General features: G+C 33.2%; 1 protein-coding gene across 2 annotated transcripts in view; it reads left to right on the top strand.

Annotated features, from left to right (window-relative positions):
* The window catches only part of LOC127715540 (uncharacterized), a 35409-nt gene extending 19555 nt beyond the window's left edge, over positions 1–15854 (top strand). For both annotated transcript variants that reach the window (XM_052221627.1, XM_052221628.1), the window contains exons 2-7: positions 778–1209; positions 5535–5809; positions 7548–7749; positions 8366–8437; positions 11955–12077; positions 14566–15854. In XM_052221627.1, coding sequence (XP_052077587.1) covers positions 781–1209; positions 5535–5809; positions 7548–7749; positions 8366–8437; positions 11955–12077; positions 14566–15498 — 2034 coding nt within the window. In that variant the 5' untranslated portion in view covers positions 778–780 and the 3' untranslated portion in view covers positions 15499–15854. The remainder of the gene's footprint in view (positions 1–777; positions 1210–5534; positions 5810–7547; positions 7750–8365; positions 8438–11954; positions 12078–14565) is intronic.
* Positions 15855–16072: the final 218 nt, after the last annotated feature.

The following is a 16072-nucleotide window of genomic DNA, read 5'->3' as shown; positions in this document are numbered from 1 at the left end:
CTTTGTTATTCTGTGGTTTACATGTTGTAATGTATTATTATATTATTTATTTATATATTTCTCTGTCCTGGTTGTTCTTGTGTTTATTTGTACTGTATTCCTGTCACGTAATGTTGTCATTTTAGCGGTATTTTTAACATTACCATATAAGCGGGAGGGTTGGCTAGCCATAAAACCAGGGTTCAACCCACCATTTTTTTCTTAAAATGTCCTGTACCAAGTCAGGAATATGGCAGTTGTTATCAAATAGTCCATGTCTATGCATGTTGACGTTTGTTATTGTTGCAGTTCAGTGTTTCTGTTGTTCCGTTTCCTCTAATAGTTGATGTGTTTCCCTCGGTTTTGGTTTGTGACCCGGATGTGTTTTCGCTTAATCTATTTAGGACTATTGAACAGCGATATAATACTGTTGTCTTTATTTATATACCAGACTGTATGATACATGACCTTACACTTCGACAATTGAACTTTATTTTACCAACCTTAATCATTCTGATTCCTTGTCCGGTTTTAGATTTACTTTTAGTCCCTTCTGGAACCTTTGTATTTCATCATTGAAGAGACATTAATTGTCGAATTGTGCACTTGGTGCATTGAAACTGGCACCGTTAATGTAATTTTGAACAGTTAAACGATGACCAAATTGACATACAAATGTATTAAAATATTCGTGGTCTCAAATGAAATACTTCATAAACAAAACGTGACAGTCACGATATAGAATGAAGTTTATATTACTCATCACTGTAATAAACAAATTTTGTCTTCTTTTAACAGAAAATGTCTTACAAGATACAAGATACACACAGCAGGACCGTGGGTCCAGGAAGAGCTTCAAATTTATACGATTTTCTCAGTCCAAGCTCTGAATCAACATACAACCGGGCAACTTCACCACATGATGAAAGAAGTCGTTTTGATACTCACAGTAAACCTATTACAAGAAGAGAATTTCTTTCCAGAGACCACCAACCATCACCAACAATTTCCAATGAAGGGGAAACCAACGAACACGATAGACACGACCGAATAACAACGACGAGAAAGGTTTATCTTTCCCATGACAAGCAGTTATCACCAAATGTCGCAATCGAGAATGACAGGACGAAACGTAGATCACCAAGAGAATCCTCACACGTGGACCAACTTCTAACTTTGGTTAAGGACTTGCAGAAAGTTGATATTGATACAATAGAATCATCTCTGAAGGTAATTTTACTTAACTGTGAAAATTAAGGGTAAGAAATTTCAGCCTCTTCTTTTTTAGATTTAGAATATGATTTTGTTATCGCTATAGATATTCCTGTAGGTCTTATTTGTTTTCTACGCATACAGTAAGTAACCAGATTCCTATGAGAAACATCTTCACAACAAGACTGATGTAATACTAAATTAGTCCGTTAGTTTTTTTCAATTGAATTGTTTCCCATTTTTCATGTCGGGGCTTTTTATAGCCGACTATACTATATGGGTTTTCTCATTGGCGAAGGCCGTGTGGTTGCCTATAATTGTTAACATCCACTTTATTTGCACTTTGGTTGATAGTTGTCTCATTGATAATCATACCACACCTTATTTTCCTATGGTACGATTTTCTTCCTAAAAGTTCGATTTTACGCTCATCTGAAATCCATAATGATGTCCTATCTTAAATATTCTTTAAAAGGAGTTTCAAACCAAGGTCCTTATTCGTAAAGTTCAAGCGGTTTTGTCGAAAGTTCAACGGACGCCTTCGTGATTTGGTAGACATTTATGAAATATCTGCAAATGATCTCAGATATGTTCCACTAGTCTTGCCTTTACCCGAATTCAATTCTAAAGCATAATTATTTTATGGCTTGTGTGTTTTTACGGGCCGAATAGCATACACTTTGTTTTAAAATGTTATAAGATTAATACACAAAGATGTAGCATTTTAATCAATGAAAGCCTTATAACTTTCTTGCGTCCAAGCCTAAACGGGACATTATTTGTCTCGTAATTAACATTTCCATGGTTCATAAATACTATTGAAATGAATGATAACCAACAACTTTAAACCTTATTGAGATACACTTGCATTGAAGCTTTTTAGAACTATTGTTGATATAAACCTGTCATATACATAATATCATTGGATCTTTCAAAGTCGATGAGTATGTTGATTCGCCAATCCTATTTAACTTACAAATACTGTAATAACATTTAAATTTGCTTCATGTCTTGGCTTTTTAGAAATCGAAGAGTTCGAGAACTTAACTTTTTGATAAAAGCAATGGCTTCAGTGTTTCCATTATGAACTTTCCATTTTTATTTCCATTTGAACCCGCTTCTGCATATGGATTACATATCTCACAGTTGAAACGATAAACCAGGTCTTGCATTCCATATCATCAAATTCATGATATAGGATTGCTGCTTACAAGGAAGCTACCGATACTGTTACGTTTCTGAACGTTAAATACTGATGCATACGCCATCAGGGTTTGGTTGTTAATTGAGTTATAACTTTGTCACGGATGCCCATTGATATGATTTACTTTTAGTAGTCACAATCCTGTCATCCTTTTCATGATCGTGAAGTCATCGAAAGCCACTCATCATCGGAGTTTTACTTACCATGAGCAAGATGACAAGGATGTTATTAGTGGAGCATGAACTGCTTACCCTACCGGGGATACTTGATTTCAGGTTTGCGCTCCGTCCGTCTGTCCGTCTGTCCATCCGTCAGTCCGGCAAATCAGTTTTCCACACTTTTTGTATTCGTTCTTGAAGATATTGATTTGATATTTGGTATATAGTTTTATCATGACAAGTTATAGATCAAGTTCGAATTTTGTTCCGGTCTGATGATTAAGCCCATAACTCTGGACCATATCTTATGTTAGAATATTATGTGAAACCATGTTTCTGTACAAAGAGAGATAACTCATTTTTTAAAAGACATTCTTTGGTAAATTGTGTAAAGAATTTTGTTGGCAGGTTTGTTTATAATTTTGTATAAACTAATTTTCTGAATGCTATATATATAAAAAAAATTATGAAGTGAAATCCTTTACCGGGTAATTAGATAATAATCTATTTTTATTAATGTATATATTTCATTACACTACATTGAATAGATAAAAATTGTTGACATTTTATAGATAAGTTACAAATCTATATTAGTTTGTGACAAATGAAAGAAAAAATATTTGGAACTATTAATTATATTTGATTATAATTTGAAAATAGATATAAACTGTATTACATCATATCTAATTTTAGAGAACTATTAATCATATCTAATGTTAGAGTGTTTCTACACTTTTTTCATCATGCTTGAAGATATTGATTGATATTTGGTAAATAGTTTTATCATGACAAGTTACAGATCAAGTTAAAATTTTTGTTTCAGTCTGATGATTTTGTGCAGAGTTATAGTCCTTGACCTTGAAAAATTCACTCATATGATCAGTTTTCCACACTATTTTAAGTCATGCTTGAAGATATTGACTTGATATTTTCTTTTTGTTTACACCATGACAAGTTATAGATCAAGTTAGCATTTTGTTCCAGTATAATGAATTTTTACCCGGTAGGGGACTATGTATAATAAAATAAATAAACAGTATTCCCTTGCAATACTCTCAGAATGCTTGTTTCTTTCTGTGAAATGTTTATGGACTGTTGACTGTTTTTTCATTGTTTTTACTGGTTTGTGTTACTCAACGTTTAGTTTTTCTGTGTATTTTTTGTGCACTCTCGTTTATCTTTTCTCTGTTTTTCGTTTGGTCATGATGTAACCTGTTTTCTTCGACATATGTTTTTTTAACCCTTGGTAATTACCTTCTTTATCACAAGAGAACCCTACAGGACGCAGATGAACTATATCGACTGGGTGATATATAATTCATATGACCGAGCTTCTTGGAATGTATCAACATAAAATGGAAAGTTCACAAAAGGAAACTAAAGTATGCCCTTTGATAGGAAATTTTAGTTCTCAATCAACATTCACTATCGATTTAAAGATGTTAGTCAAGATACGAAGCTGCACGAAATTTATTAGTGGTACTCGTTATTTTAAGATTTTAATTTCAATGCGATATATGCAATCAATAAAGGCACCAAAATTTGAAAGAATATTTGTTATAATTAGTTTAGTAGGTTTAAATCAACTATAAATTCGAAAGTCATTGCCGTTGAAAAGATGTATGAGTGTTCCGGCACTTAAAAGTATGCATTTTGTGAAAAATTGCATTGTATATACTTTCTTCTTTACAATTACTAATGGTTTTGATAAATAAGATATACTACATTTACATCCAAGATCTGATTCCTTGCCTGTAATTGGTGATACTTTTTTGTCTTTTCCGGTTTACAAGCACTTAACATTTTTAATAAGCTTTGGATTTTCAAATATTTTGGCCCCGAACATCACTGAAGAGACATTTATTGTCAAAATTTGTACCGTTTGGTACCGTTAATGTTTTTACTACCACTGGGTCGATGCCTCTGCTGGTGGACTGTTAATCCCCGAGGGTATCACCATCCCAGTAGCCAGTACTTCGGTACTGGCATGAAAATACGGATTTTGTGTTATTAAAATTTGCCGTTACAACATTTTGAAAATTATAAAGAATATATCTCCCTCATGCAAAGCTCTGATTCCTTGCCTGAATTTAGTTATACTTTTTTGTCTTTTTTGTTTTATAAGTTCTTAATATTTTTAATAAGCTTTGGATTTTCAAATATTTTGGCCCTGAGCATCACTGAAGAGATGCGCATCTGGTACAGAAAAATTGGTACCGTTAATGTTATTACATAAATAATACCTCTTTAAGTTTTAAGTTTTAAAGCTGATGCTTATTGCTCATTTTTCTGGGAATTTTGTGAATCGTGAAATTGTCAATTATGTGATGAATTTTGTTTTATGTGCTCTCGTGATCATAAAGAACATTTTTATGACAAGATTTACTGAAATTATGTCCCGTTTATGCTTGCTTTACAGAAGCTGGTTATAACGTTACTTCTTGGTGCATTAAACGTTTAACATTTTTTTATTAAAGGATGTGGCCAGTGCAGAAAAACACACAAGCGGCATAATCATATACAGTATGATTAAATTCGGACATAATTTATACGTAAGGGAATTAAAGTAGTATTTCCTACGGAAAATCATCTAATACAATCTACAGAACTACTTATATAAAGATTACGTACATTACATGTATAGATGTATTCATTCGTGATCTTTGCTTGACATGGAGACAGGATTAGTACTTTACATTTTGTTTACTTTTACTTATGTAATGTTGACCTCTTTTTTTATTTTTTTTTCTCGCCATGCAGGGATATTGTTACATCAGCGTGAGATTTTACTGACTTTTTAAAATAAATCAATTATACAGAAAACGAGACATTTTAATGTGTCAGCTCTTATTGGTAGTGTTGGATTGTCCTATCAATGACATATACTGCACCTCCTCAGTTTCCCTTTAAAAAAGTAACATGGAGAAAGGAAGTATACAAAAGATGACCTGTTCATTTTTATTACTCTTTTTGATTAACAGGACACATCAACAGAACAACTGAAGTTAGAGTTGCAGAAACAAAAGGAGGAATACAATACACTTAAAGAAGTTTATGATGAATTCAAAAAAAAATATCAAGAAGCAGTAGACCAAAATGATGAAATAATAACTAAAGCAAAACAGTTAATAAAAGACGCAAAACAAAAAGCGAGAACAGATTCTGAGGAAACCATTAAAAAACTGAAAATGCGTCTGAAGGAAAAAGACGTTGAATTAACAAATCTCAAGTCTGAAAAGGATTCAGCATTATCCAGGTAATTTTAGGTGGACAGTGTAGAAAGCTAACAGTTTTGAATAAATGAATATTTTAGGAAATTTTAAATTGCACTTTGCCATGCAAAGTATTTAAATTGTTTTATTTTTTTTTATTTTTTAACTTCAGAAGGCATGTTTCATTTTCCAATGTTGATATGCTCACTAAATAAATATTGATATGAAAACACATCTCTGTAAAACTATAAAATGCAGATGATGTGTGTGTATAAAATAAGTCAGATCTAATAAAGTTGACCGGACTATCTAAAGGCACACTATCATTAACATAGATGAGGAAAATTAATATACGACAACAGTTAATCAGAAATGTTTGTAACTATTTAATAGAGATATAGTATTCAATAAGATAGCATGGTATTGTATTCACCAAACTTAGATAACCGAATGTAAATGATCGATTCAGATTTTAACAACAAGTTTTGATGCAGAAATGCAATTAATTTGTATGACTTTTATGGAAAAAGAAAACAAAATAAAATAATATCTTATGATAATAATATTGCATACGGTCAGAAAATGTTTGTATTGATTCCAAAATATAACATCTTTGATTATACGGAAAGAGGACTATTAGAACAGGTTTATTATAGAATGTATTGTCAATATATGAGTTTTATTATGTAACCTCATTTCATTTTTTATTTCTTAAAGTATTTTATTCATATTTTTTGTTTAAAACTACAATATCATAATCGTGATTTTCGTGTATGATTATCACAATACTAGAATTTGAGATTTTGTAACAACCTGCTGATTAAAAACAAGCCATTTCTTTTAAAATGGCACACTATATCCTTAATTTTGGCAAAGCCAAAAAATTATTTCAATCATTTCCCTACCATAATAAGTGAATACATCTGATACCAAGAGGTAAGTTCAAATCACAACAATATCATGAAAATGCGAATTGTAGATAATATAGAGAACTGTCAATGATATCTCATTTGACCTCACGTGTCGTTTAAATGATGAGATCCTTTGTTAAAATCATGTTTGGTATAGCTAATTTGATCGAATCGATTCCATTAAACTTAAAATAAAGCATAAAACAAACGGAAACAGCGTGGTCAGCGTCATATCTTAACTCTAATCCAGAGATCGACAGCGAAGTCAAAATGAGAGCAAGGCTCACCCTCGATTTTCCTATTGTGAACTTTCATTTTTATGAGACAATATTCCAGCTGTTCATGCTAATGTAGTATATGTCTCCCAAAAGATGCGGTATTCCATGATGTTTTTTCCCCCTATCATGATTTGGCGAAAAGAAATGTTGCTGCTTTCAAAAAGACAGTAAACAATAATTTCTAATGGTAAAGTTGTAAGAATTAATTTCTTCGAACAGTTTACAGATGCCAGCTTGTGTGATTTTGTTTGTCATGTCACTCTTTGACATGAGTTTGTTATCTTCTTACGTTGTTGTATTCGTGACAGGATATAAAATTAAGTGTACGTCAAGTATTTTAGGAATACGATATCAAATAAAACGTATCTTTTAAAATTTATGTTTTTGGCTTGCTGTTTCAGTACCAGTGATATCGATCAGTGTACACCATGCTTCTTACTCGTCTGAGTAGTCTCTAATGGGTCCTAATGCTGTGCAATGATACTAATTGTAAAGAATTATAAAATATATATACATGTATGTTTAAGTTTTGAAAGTTTGAATAAATGAATGAATGAATACAATTTCAACCGAACTGTTTCTTATCTAACCAGATTAAGCAAAGAAATGGGCGACAAGTTAAGTGAAAACAATGCAGGAATAGCTGACCTTAGTGACCCTAACAGATCAACAAAGCTTGCAGAGAAGTACAACAATTTGTATGACAATGACTGGACAGATGCTTTAGAGAGCCTCACTACTGAAAGTCGTGTAGATGAAGAAGCTGGTGTCAGATTTTTATTAGAAATAATGAAGGTTTTTAAATATTTCTACTTTAGTGTAATTTAAACTTCTTTTTTCAAAACAGATATGAAATTAAAGATAAGTAATTGCATAAACAACGTGATGTATCATAGATTTGCACAGTAGGGTAGGTTGTGAAAGGTCAGTACTGTTTTTTTAATGAAAATTTAGTTCCATTCCTATTTAAAATTCGTGAATAAAATACACTCTTTATACATTTTGTGCGTCCGAAGCGCTTTTTTAGATTAACCTTCTAGAATGCTCAAACCTAAATACTTGAAAGCCAGTGATGCGTAAATACGCTGAAACGATAGGAGCCAAACGATAAAAAATTACCTAATAAGAATAGCCAAATTCATCTAAGGTCAGCTTTGCCTACATAATGTTATTATAATTATAATGGCCCAAATTATGAACCATAGTATATATGCTTGGTCTTAACTAAGTTTGTATTTTTCTATATATTCATGTAGACTTAATACGAAGGACATCAGTATGATTTGACCAAGCTAGAGTTTCAATATAATAATTATCATTTCAGAAGTAAAAATAAATATTATTTATGTTATTCTTATCGCATTACACTAAAATGGTAATCATCATATGAAACAACATATTTGTCTTTCAGCATGCAAGTTCATTCTGTAAAAGGGCGCATCTGGAATCGTTGCAAAGTTTGGAATGTATTTTAAGTAATCCTGTAAGTGAACTATATTTAATCAAGCGTAATATTCATTCATGCTGGTCAATATAAACTTTTGCCTCGCCGAGCGCAGCTGGATACGACAGCAGAGGTCCAACCCTGAACAGTTGGATCAAAAATGGACACAATATTCAAGCTTGATACAGGTCTGAATTTGGATTGTAATTAAATATTTGACACATTATAGGTTTCTGACACAGAATAAATGTAGTCAAAGAACTTGAAATTGGTTATATGATTTGAATTTATATTCAATTGAAGATATCTTGCTGTTTCGCAATACTTAGTAAATCTGTTTTCAGACTGTATACAAAGAATTAGCAAAATAAGTTGTGACCTCCATTTTTTTTTGGGAAAATTGATAATTTCTTAAATCTTGAGGAAAAAAAATTGACCCTCCCCCCCCCCAATTTTTTTACCCCCCCCCCCCCCTTTTCCAAAAAATGATATTTTTGAAGAAATTTTCTTTTTGTAAAATGTGGTACAATTTAAGAGATATCCATTATACACTTAAACACAAGTTATTGTCTGAAAACTAGAAAAATGCGTCTTTTGGCCCCTATTGGCCCCTAATTCCTAAACGGTTTAGGCAATTACTCCAAAAATGAATTCCAACCTTCTACTTGTGGTATTGAACTTTGTGGTACAATTTCAGAGCAATCAAAATATTTATACACAAGTTATTATCCTGAAACTAGAAAAATGCTTGTTTTGGGCCCCTTTTTGACCCCTAATTCCTAAACGGTTGGGACCATCACCCCCAAAAACAATCCCAACCTTCCTTTTGTGGTATTGAACCTTTTGATTAAATTTCATAGCGATCCATAAACTTAAACTAAAGTTATTGTTCGGAAACCCAATGTCTTCGGACGACGACGACGGACGACGTGATAGCCAGTGGCGGATCCAGAGGGGGGCGTAGAGGGCGTACGCCCCCCCCTTTGCTTGCACTTTTTTTTTTTGTAAAATGATTAATCAGACTAGACTTCGTGAACTTTGCCATTTCCCGTGTATTTAATTTTTATGTGACAATTCTTTACTTATAAAGATATTTTTCGCTCGTATTTACTGTAATATATTATTTATTGATTATGTCAAAGTCATGTGATTCTCTACGGTGGAGTTGACCAGTTCGTCGAAAAAAACGTCACTTAGTCATTTTGAAATTCAAATTACAGTAACACATTGCTTAGGCTGAGGATGACAAGCATGACGCCTTCAAAGCGACAAAGTATTGAGCAAGAACGTATTGACTTCTATTTCACAATTCCACCCAACAGAAAGTAATACTCTATTACACTCTCATGAGAAAAAAAAGTTGCACAGAAATATTATTTACCTACGAAAACATGTTTAACCCCACACGCCCCAGCCCATTAATAACATTGCTGAATAGTGATCCCCAGTCAGTAAGCTCTAGATATAGATTTAAAGATCTGAGGGGGCAGTCTGAGATATTTTAGAGAAAAAATTCTGACCCTGATTTTTGCCTTAAACAAAAATTCTGGCCGTATCTGGATTGAAAACAATAATCTTGTCCACTTTTTTGCTATTAGAAAAAAATATTTTCAACAGAATTATTTAGCATTAATGAACATGATGAATAAAAAACGGGCGTATTTTTTTTTTTTTTGCATGTGAATCCCATATCTGACCGGAATGTCTGTTTCGCCGAACTGATATACTGAATACATTTTTCAAGGCCCGACTGCAACCTGCCTGCTGGGTGTGGCCTATATGTCTCCATGTGTCTTCCGTCATTCACAACTTCATTGTCATTTCCGACTAATTCGTAGCCTTTGGTTGATTTGGAACCCCTCACTTCCCTTGTTGGGTAAAACATTTCAACCAAACATTTGGATGAAGATTGCTTGTTTGTCCTTCTTCGTGTGGGTCGTATTGTAAATTTCATTGAATAGCCGTATATCTTGTTTACAACAAGAAATCTGTGAGGTTATGCTAACTAACCATACAACAAACGAGAATTTTCCATGTCCATTTTTTACTGACAAATCCCACATCAAATATATATATTAGTACATAGCTTTGGATCCATCTAATCATTTCATAATAGACAATTGATGGAGAGAATACGACACCAAAAATGTCCAACCCCTACACTTTAACTATAAAATACATTTTACACTTATTTTATGTTTTTTAGCCAAAAAAAGGTCCAAAAAAAATTTTTGGCGAACTTTAATACTACGCCCCCCTTTTCAAAATCCTGGATCCGCCCCTGATAGCAATATACGAACGCTAATTGTTTGCGGTCGTATAAAAAGTATGCACAGGAGCTTTAAAAGTGGAAAACTTTAAATTTGGTAGATCATTTACAAATAATTTTATATTTATGAAGAAAAAGATATTTGTTTGTTCAACAAGAAACCCACACTATTTGCCTACGATGATATTGATTTTATACTTACACGTTATATATGTGCAAATATTTTAATATTTTGGTTGCTTTACTGCAAATTAAAACCCCACTCTATGAGTTTGGACTATATTACAATATCATTGTCCGTCCGTCCGTTCAACATATATTCTCGTCAAACTTTTCTCTGAAACACTCAACATAATGACTTCCCATTTGGTCACCATTTTGACATTGATGAGTTGTAACGATTAAAGTACAAAACATTAACGAAAAACAAATATGATAAAACAGCAACAAACGACAACATTCAGTTACAGGCTCCTGTCTTGGGATAGGTTCATTGATATATACGGGATGCACGCACTTACAAAAATATGGGTTATTGGGCGAGAGAACATCATTAATATCTGAAAGTGGAAATAAATTACTTGAAAAGATGTACTTTTTTTTGTCTTTGAGACGATTTTGTAAGAATTCTGCTTTATATGAGTACATAAATAGGTCGGAAAGTTTGGTATACAAGTGGTTCTCATTGGAATACCGACTGTTGAAATAGCAAAACTATAAACTCAACAAATATATTATCGATCAAAAAGTCCAGCATTTTTATAATTATCTACGGATCCCATTTCTGAGGAAAAATGAGAATATGTAGTAGGTCTTCAATTGAGCACTGATAGTAGCCCAAGTGTAGAGCTTAGAAACATCTTAACTTTGATATTATTACAAATATGTAATGATTTGGAAAAGATCTTTCGAATTTGAAAGATTGAACATCTGAGTGATACTACTTGTGGAATAAACCCCATCACAGTTACTGTTAGATACCATATTTTACCATAGAAAGATTGTTTGCAAAACCTTACAAAGGGGTTTTATCTTGGTCAAAAGTCCAGACAACCCATCCAACATTTCTCCTGGGCAGGAACCACCTTTTAAAAATGGCTGGACCCGCCTATGTAAACAACCAATTTTTTATATATGTGCTTTAAAAATCAAACGTATACGTTTTCACAGCGAGGACCCGAAAATTCTTTAATTCAAAATATTTTCTTCATTTTGCTTATTTGTTTTCTTCAACGATTTTTTTTTAAATAGGTTCTGTTCATTTTACATCCATATTATTGTCCTCAGGTATCTCCTATAGGACATGCAACAGATAGCAGTGCCCAGAGCGGAGCAGACAAACAAATTTGGCAAATGCTTGAAACATGTGTCAAGTTGAAAGCCAAGACGGCGATTCTTAATTTGCAAAAGGTAGGATAAATAGCCGTTATTGACAGGGTAATATTTTAAAGATTTCCACTGGATGTTACCCTAAACAGAATGTCTTGCTGATTGAAGTTTGATATAAATAGTTCATTATTGTTTTTATATCTCATTTGTTTGTTATTTCGCGGTTTACATGTTACTAATGTACTATTATATTATTTATTTATGCGTTTCTCTGTGCTGCGTGTTCTTGCGTTTGTTTATACTGTATTCTTGTCACGTAATGTTGTCATTTTACGATATTTTTTAACATTGCCTTATAAGCGGGAGGTTTGGCTAGCCATAAAAACAGGTTCAACTCACCATTTTTTCTTAAAATGTCCTGTACCAAGTCAGGAATATGGCAGTTGTTATCAAATAGCCCGTTTCTATGTATGTGGGCGTTTGTTTTTGTTGCACTTCAGTGTTTCTGTTGTTCCGTTGTTTTCCTCTTATAGTTGATATGTTTCTCTCGGTTTTAGTTTGTAACCCGGATTTGTTTTCTCTCAATCGAGGCATGACTTTTGAACAGCGGTATACTACTGCTGTCTTTATTTGTTTCCAATTTTCGAACGTTTTGCAAAAGAAAACAATATTTCGACAAGAAAAACTGTACCACAGTAATTTCACTTAAACAATGAAAATAACACTTTATAAATTGTATGCTTCCGAAGCGCTTAAAAATACATTATATAGCAGCAGTCGTCACACATGAACCTTGTTTTGAGGATTTTCACATTTATTTAGTTTTAATAGCTTTACATTGTATATATATATATATATATATATATATACGAATGTATTTTCCTGACCTGAAGCGGTGGACCAGTGGTTACTGACTGTTTCGTGATAATAAAACTGTTAACACAGAGATATGTCTCGCCTATTTGTTATTTTGATAATGCAAATGTTGAAATTAAAATAGCAATGAACCATGACGGAAGATACAGGGCTAAACAATCTCCATGGAAATGAGATGTGCAAATGATGTGCCAATGCTAATACAACTGCAAACCAAATACCATTGACTTTTCATAAGTCGTTCCATTTAAACAAACCTAAACACAAACATTAACTTGTAAACTATGTAAAAGTTTCAAAGTCAATGAACCATAATTAAGGGGTGGGGTTATATAATCTCCATGGAAATGAAACTTGCAAATGCCAATACATTTGCATACACCGAATATCATTGACTTAACATTAGTGGTTCATCTTAAACTGACCTAATCACAAACTAACACATGTAAACTAAGCAAAAGTTTCAAAGTCAATAGACCATGAATTAGGGGTAAGGACCAAATATTCCCCATGGAAACGAGATGTGCTAATGCTTATACAACTGCATACCAATTATCATTGACCTACCACTAACAGTTCCCCGTAAACTGACCTAATCACAAACTAATACATGAAAACTAAGCAAAAGTTTCAAAGTCAATAGACCATGAATGAGGAGGCGGGGCCAAATAATCTCCATGGAAATGAGATATGCCAATGCTTATACAACTGAATATCAAATATCATTGACCTACCACTAGTGGTTCCCCATAAACTGACCTAATAACAAACTAATACATGTAAACTAAGCAAAGTTTCAAAGTCAATAGACCTTGACTGAGGGGGCGGGGCCAAATAATCCCCATGGTAATGAGATGTGCCAATGCTAATACAACTGCATACCAAATATCATTGACCTACCACTAGTGGTTCCCCATTAACTGACCTAATCACAAACTAATACATGTAAACTAAGCAAAGCTTCAAAGTCAATAGACCTTGACTGAGGGGGCGGGCCCAAATAATCTCCATGGTAATGAGATGTGCCAATGCTAATGTTCTCCAGAGACAGAAGTATGTGGATGTAAAAAAAATTGTATGTCAGCATACGGTCTTAAAGAGCAAAAACATATACATTTGTATCGTACAGTGTAAAGCTATAAAATGCTCAGGCATGACAAACGAATCACTTGACTATGAACAATGTGGCAAAGTTTAACATATTTGTGAGCGCTCAAATCTCGTCTTAATCTGGGACATGGATGAATCATCACAACATAAGAACAAACTTGAAAATTAATAAATAAGTACTTGTACATTATTTGATTTGAATGCTCTAAATGATGGTAAACCCTGAAAATCGCCTCAAACCCATTAAAATACATAGTGTTATTTTTATTTCTGGAAAGAGCTCGACACATCAGAACAACGTGCATGTAGCAAACAGGCAAAGACAAAAAGTGCCGATCTTAGAGTATTTTATGTTAATGAATGAAAATAACACTTATACATTTCTTGCGTCCGAAGCGTTTTTCTTGAAAACAAATTTAAATCAATCATGGTATATTTCACAGCTGCTATTCCCATATTATTGAAGATCAGATGTATTTATATTTGAATACCAATCGAATGATACTAATGTCCTTGACTTTTTTGTCATTCTATTGTACATAGGAAAACATTTGAAATACATATGTTGTTTTTGTTGTTGTAGAGCTACATGGCTTCCAGTCGTAAACCAATTTACGCAGAAAGATTACCAGAGTATGTCAATAAATGTATTGAAATTTGCTGGTTAATGAATACCCATAATCCACCTCTTGAGTTTGCTGAACCTCCAATGTCAGGACAACCATATGACAAAGATAGCTATAAAGAATTTACCAAACAAGGGGATACAGTTTCGTTCGTTGTTTGGCTCCCATTGTTGATTGAAAAAGATGGACCAGTTCTTACAAAAGGAGTTGTTCAACCGATTCCAAAGTCATTTTCAACTTCCGTCTCTAAAACAAAACGAAATATATCGGCCGATAAAATGAAGGTTAGGGGTCGACAAGAGTCCGAAAGTGAACGACGTCAACGATTATTGCACAATAAAGAGGTTGAACGAAAGGACGTATACGAGCATAACCAATTAAAAGAAACAGAATCAAGGTTTAATGACCTGCTTAGAGAAAACCAACATCAGCATCATGATACCACTGACTTACGTAAAAAGTATGAAGAAGAAATAGACCGTCCAGGTTTAGATAAAAATGATCATCGTGTAAACGAGATGTTTCATGATTCTCCATATCGACCGTATTCTTCAAATACAAGGAGTACCACAGCTACTTCTGCATCTGCATACAAATATTCGCCCTCGTCAGAACCAGCATCGGAAAACTACAGCAGCTATGGACAACATGGAAATTACAATAGACCACATTCAGCCTTTACTGAAAGACACACAGAATATGATTATAAACATCAAAGACCAAAAACAGCAGGAGTAGAATCAAAAGGGAACCCTCTGACGTACTTTGATCCAAAGTCGGCGGAAATATATGAAGCTGGGCGGACAAAGTATGCCCTTTACCATAATCAGCTGTATGTACATGATAGCGATAGTAATACATGGCGTCCTTCGAGCGGGTTTAACACCTAATTGAACGCAGTTAGCTTGGAATTCTTTAAAAGTATTTTAGAACATTTTTATAGTTGTAATTCATTGAAAGTTGCAGAAATATAGACACAGATTTTATCTTTCAACTCAATTTTGTAGTTTTATTTGACAATGGAACTTAGATTTTACTCATATATATGTAAATAGTAGTTATTATGTAATGAATTGTTTTAAAAATGGTCGGCATTCCAAAGAAACATGTATTTTCCGCCTAATTTTGTCTACACAAAGATACCACTATGTTAAATAAGTATTTGCGATTAATTTTATTGAATAATTTCATTTAATATTTGAGGTTCATTGCATAATTTTGTTTTGCAAAAATATGTGTTGGTAGATAGAGTTGTTATTTAACATATACTTTAATATTTGCGTCAATGAAGTGGGGAAGGCGAGACTTATGCGTGCTGTTTCCAGTGGCGGCGGCGGCGGCGGCTTCATCAAATTTGTTAAATTTTGTGATAAGGTCAGTTTAAGATGAACAACTAATGGTAAGTCAATGATATTTGGTATGCAGTTGTATTAGCCATTGACACATCTCATTTCCATGGCGATT

This window comes from Mytilus californianus, unplaced genomic scaffold (assembly GCF_021869535.1).
Source record: "Mytilus californianus isolate M0D057914Y unplaced genomic scaffold, xbMytCali1.0.p SCAF_9, whole genome shotgun sequence".
Taxonomy (NCBI): domain Eukaryota; kingdom Metazoa; phylum Mollusca; class Bivalvia; order Mytilida; family Mytilidae; genus Mytilus; species Mytilus californianus.
The sequence above is the reverse complement of the archived record's forward strand: the minus strand, read 5'-3'. Positions and strand labels throughout refer to the sequence as shown.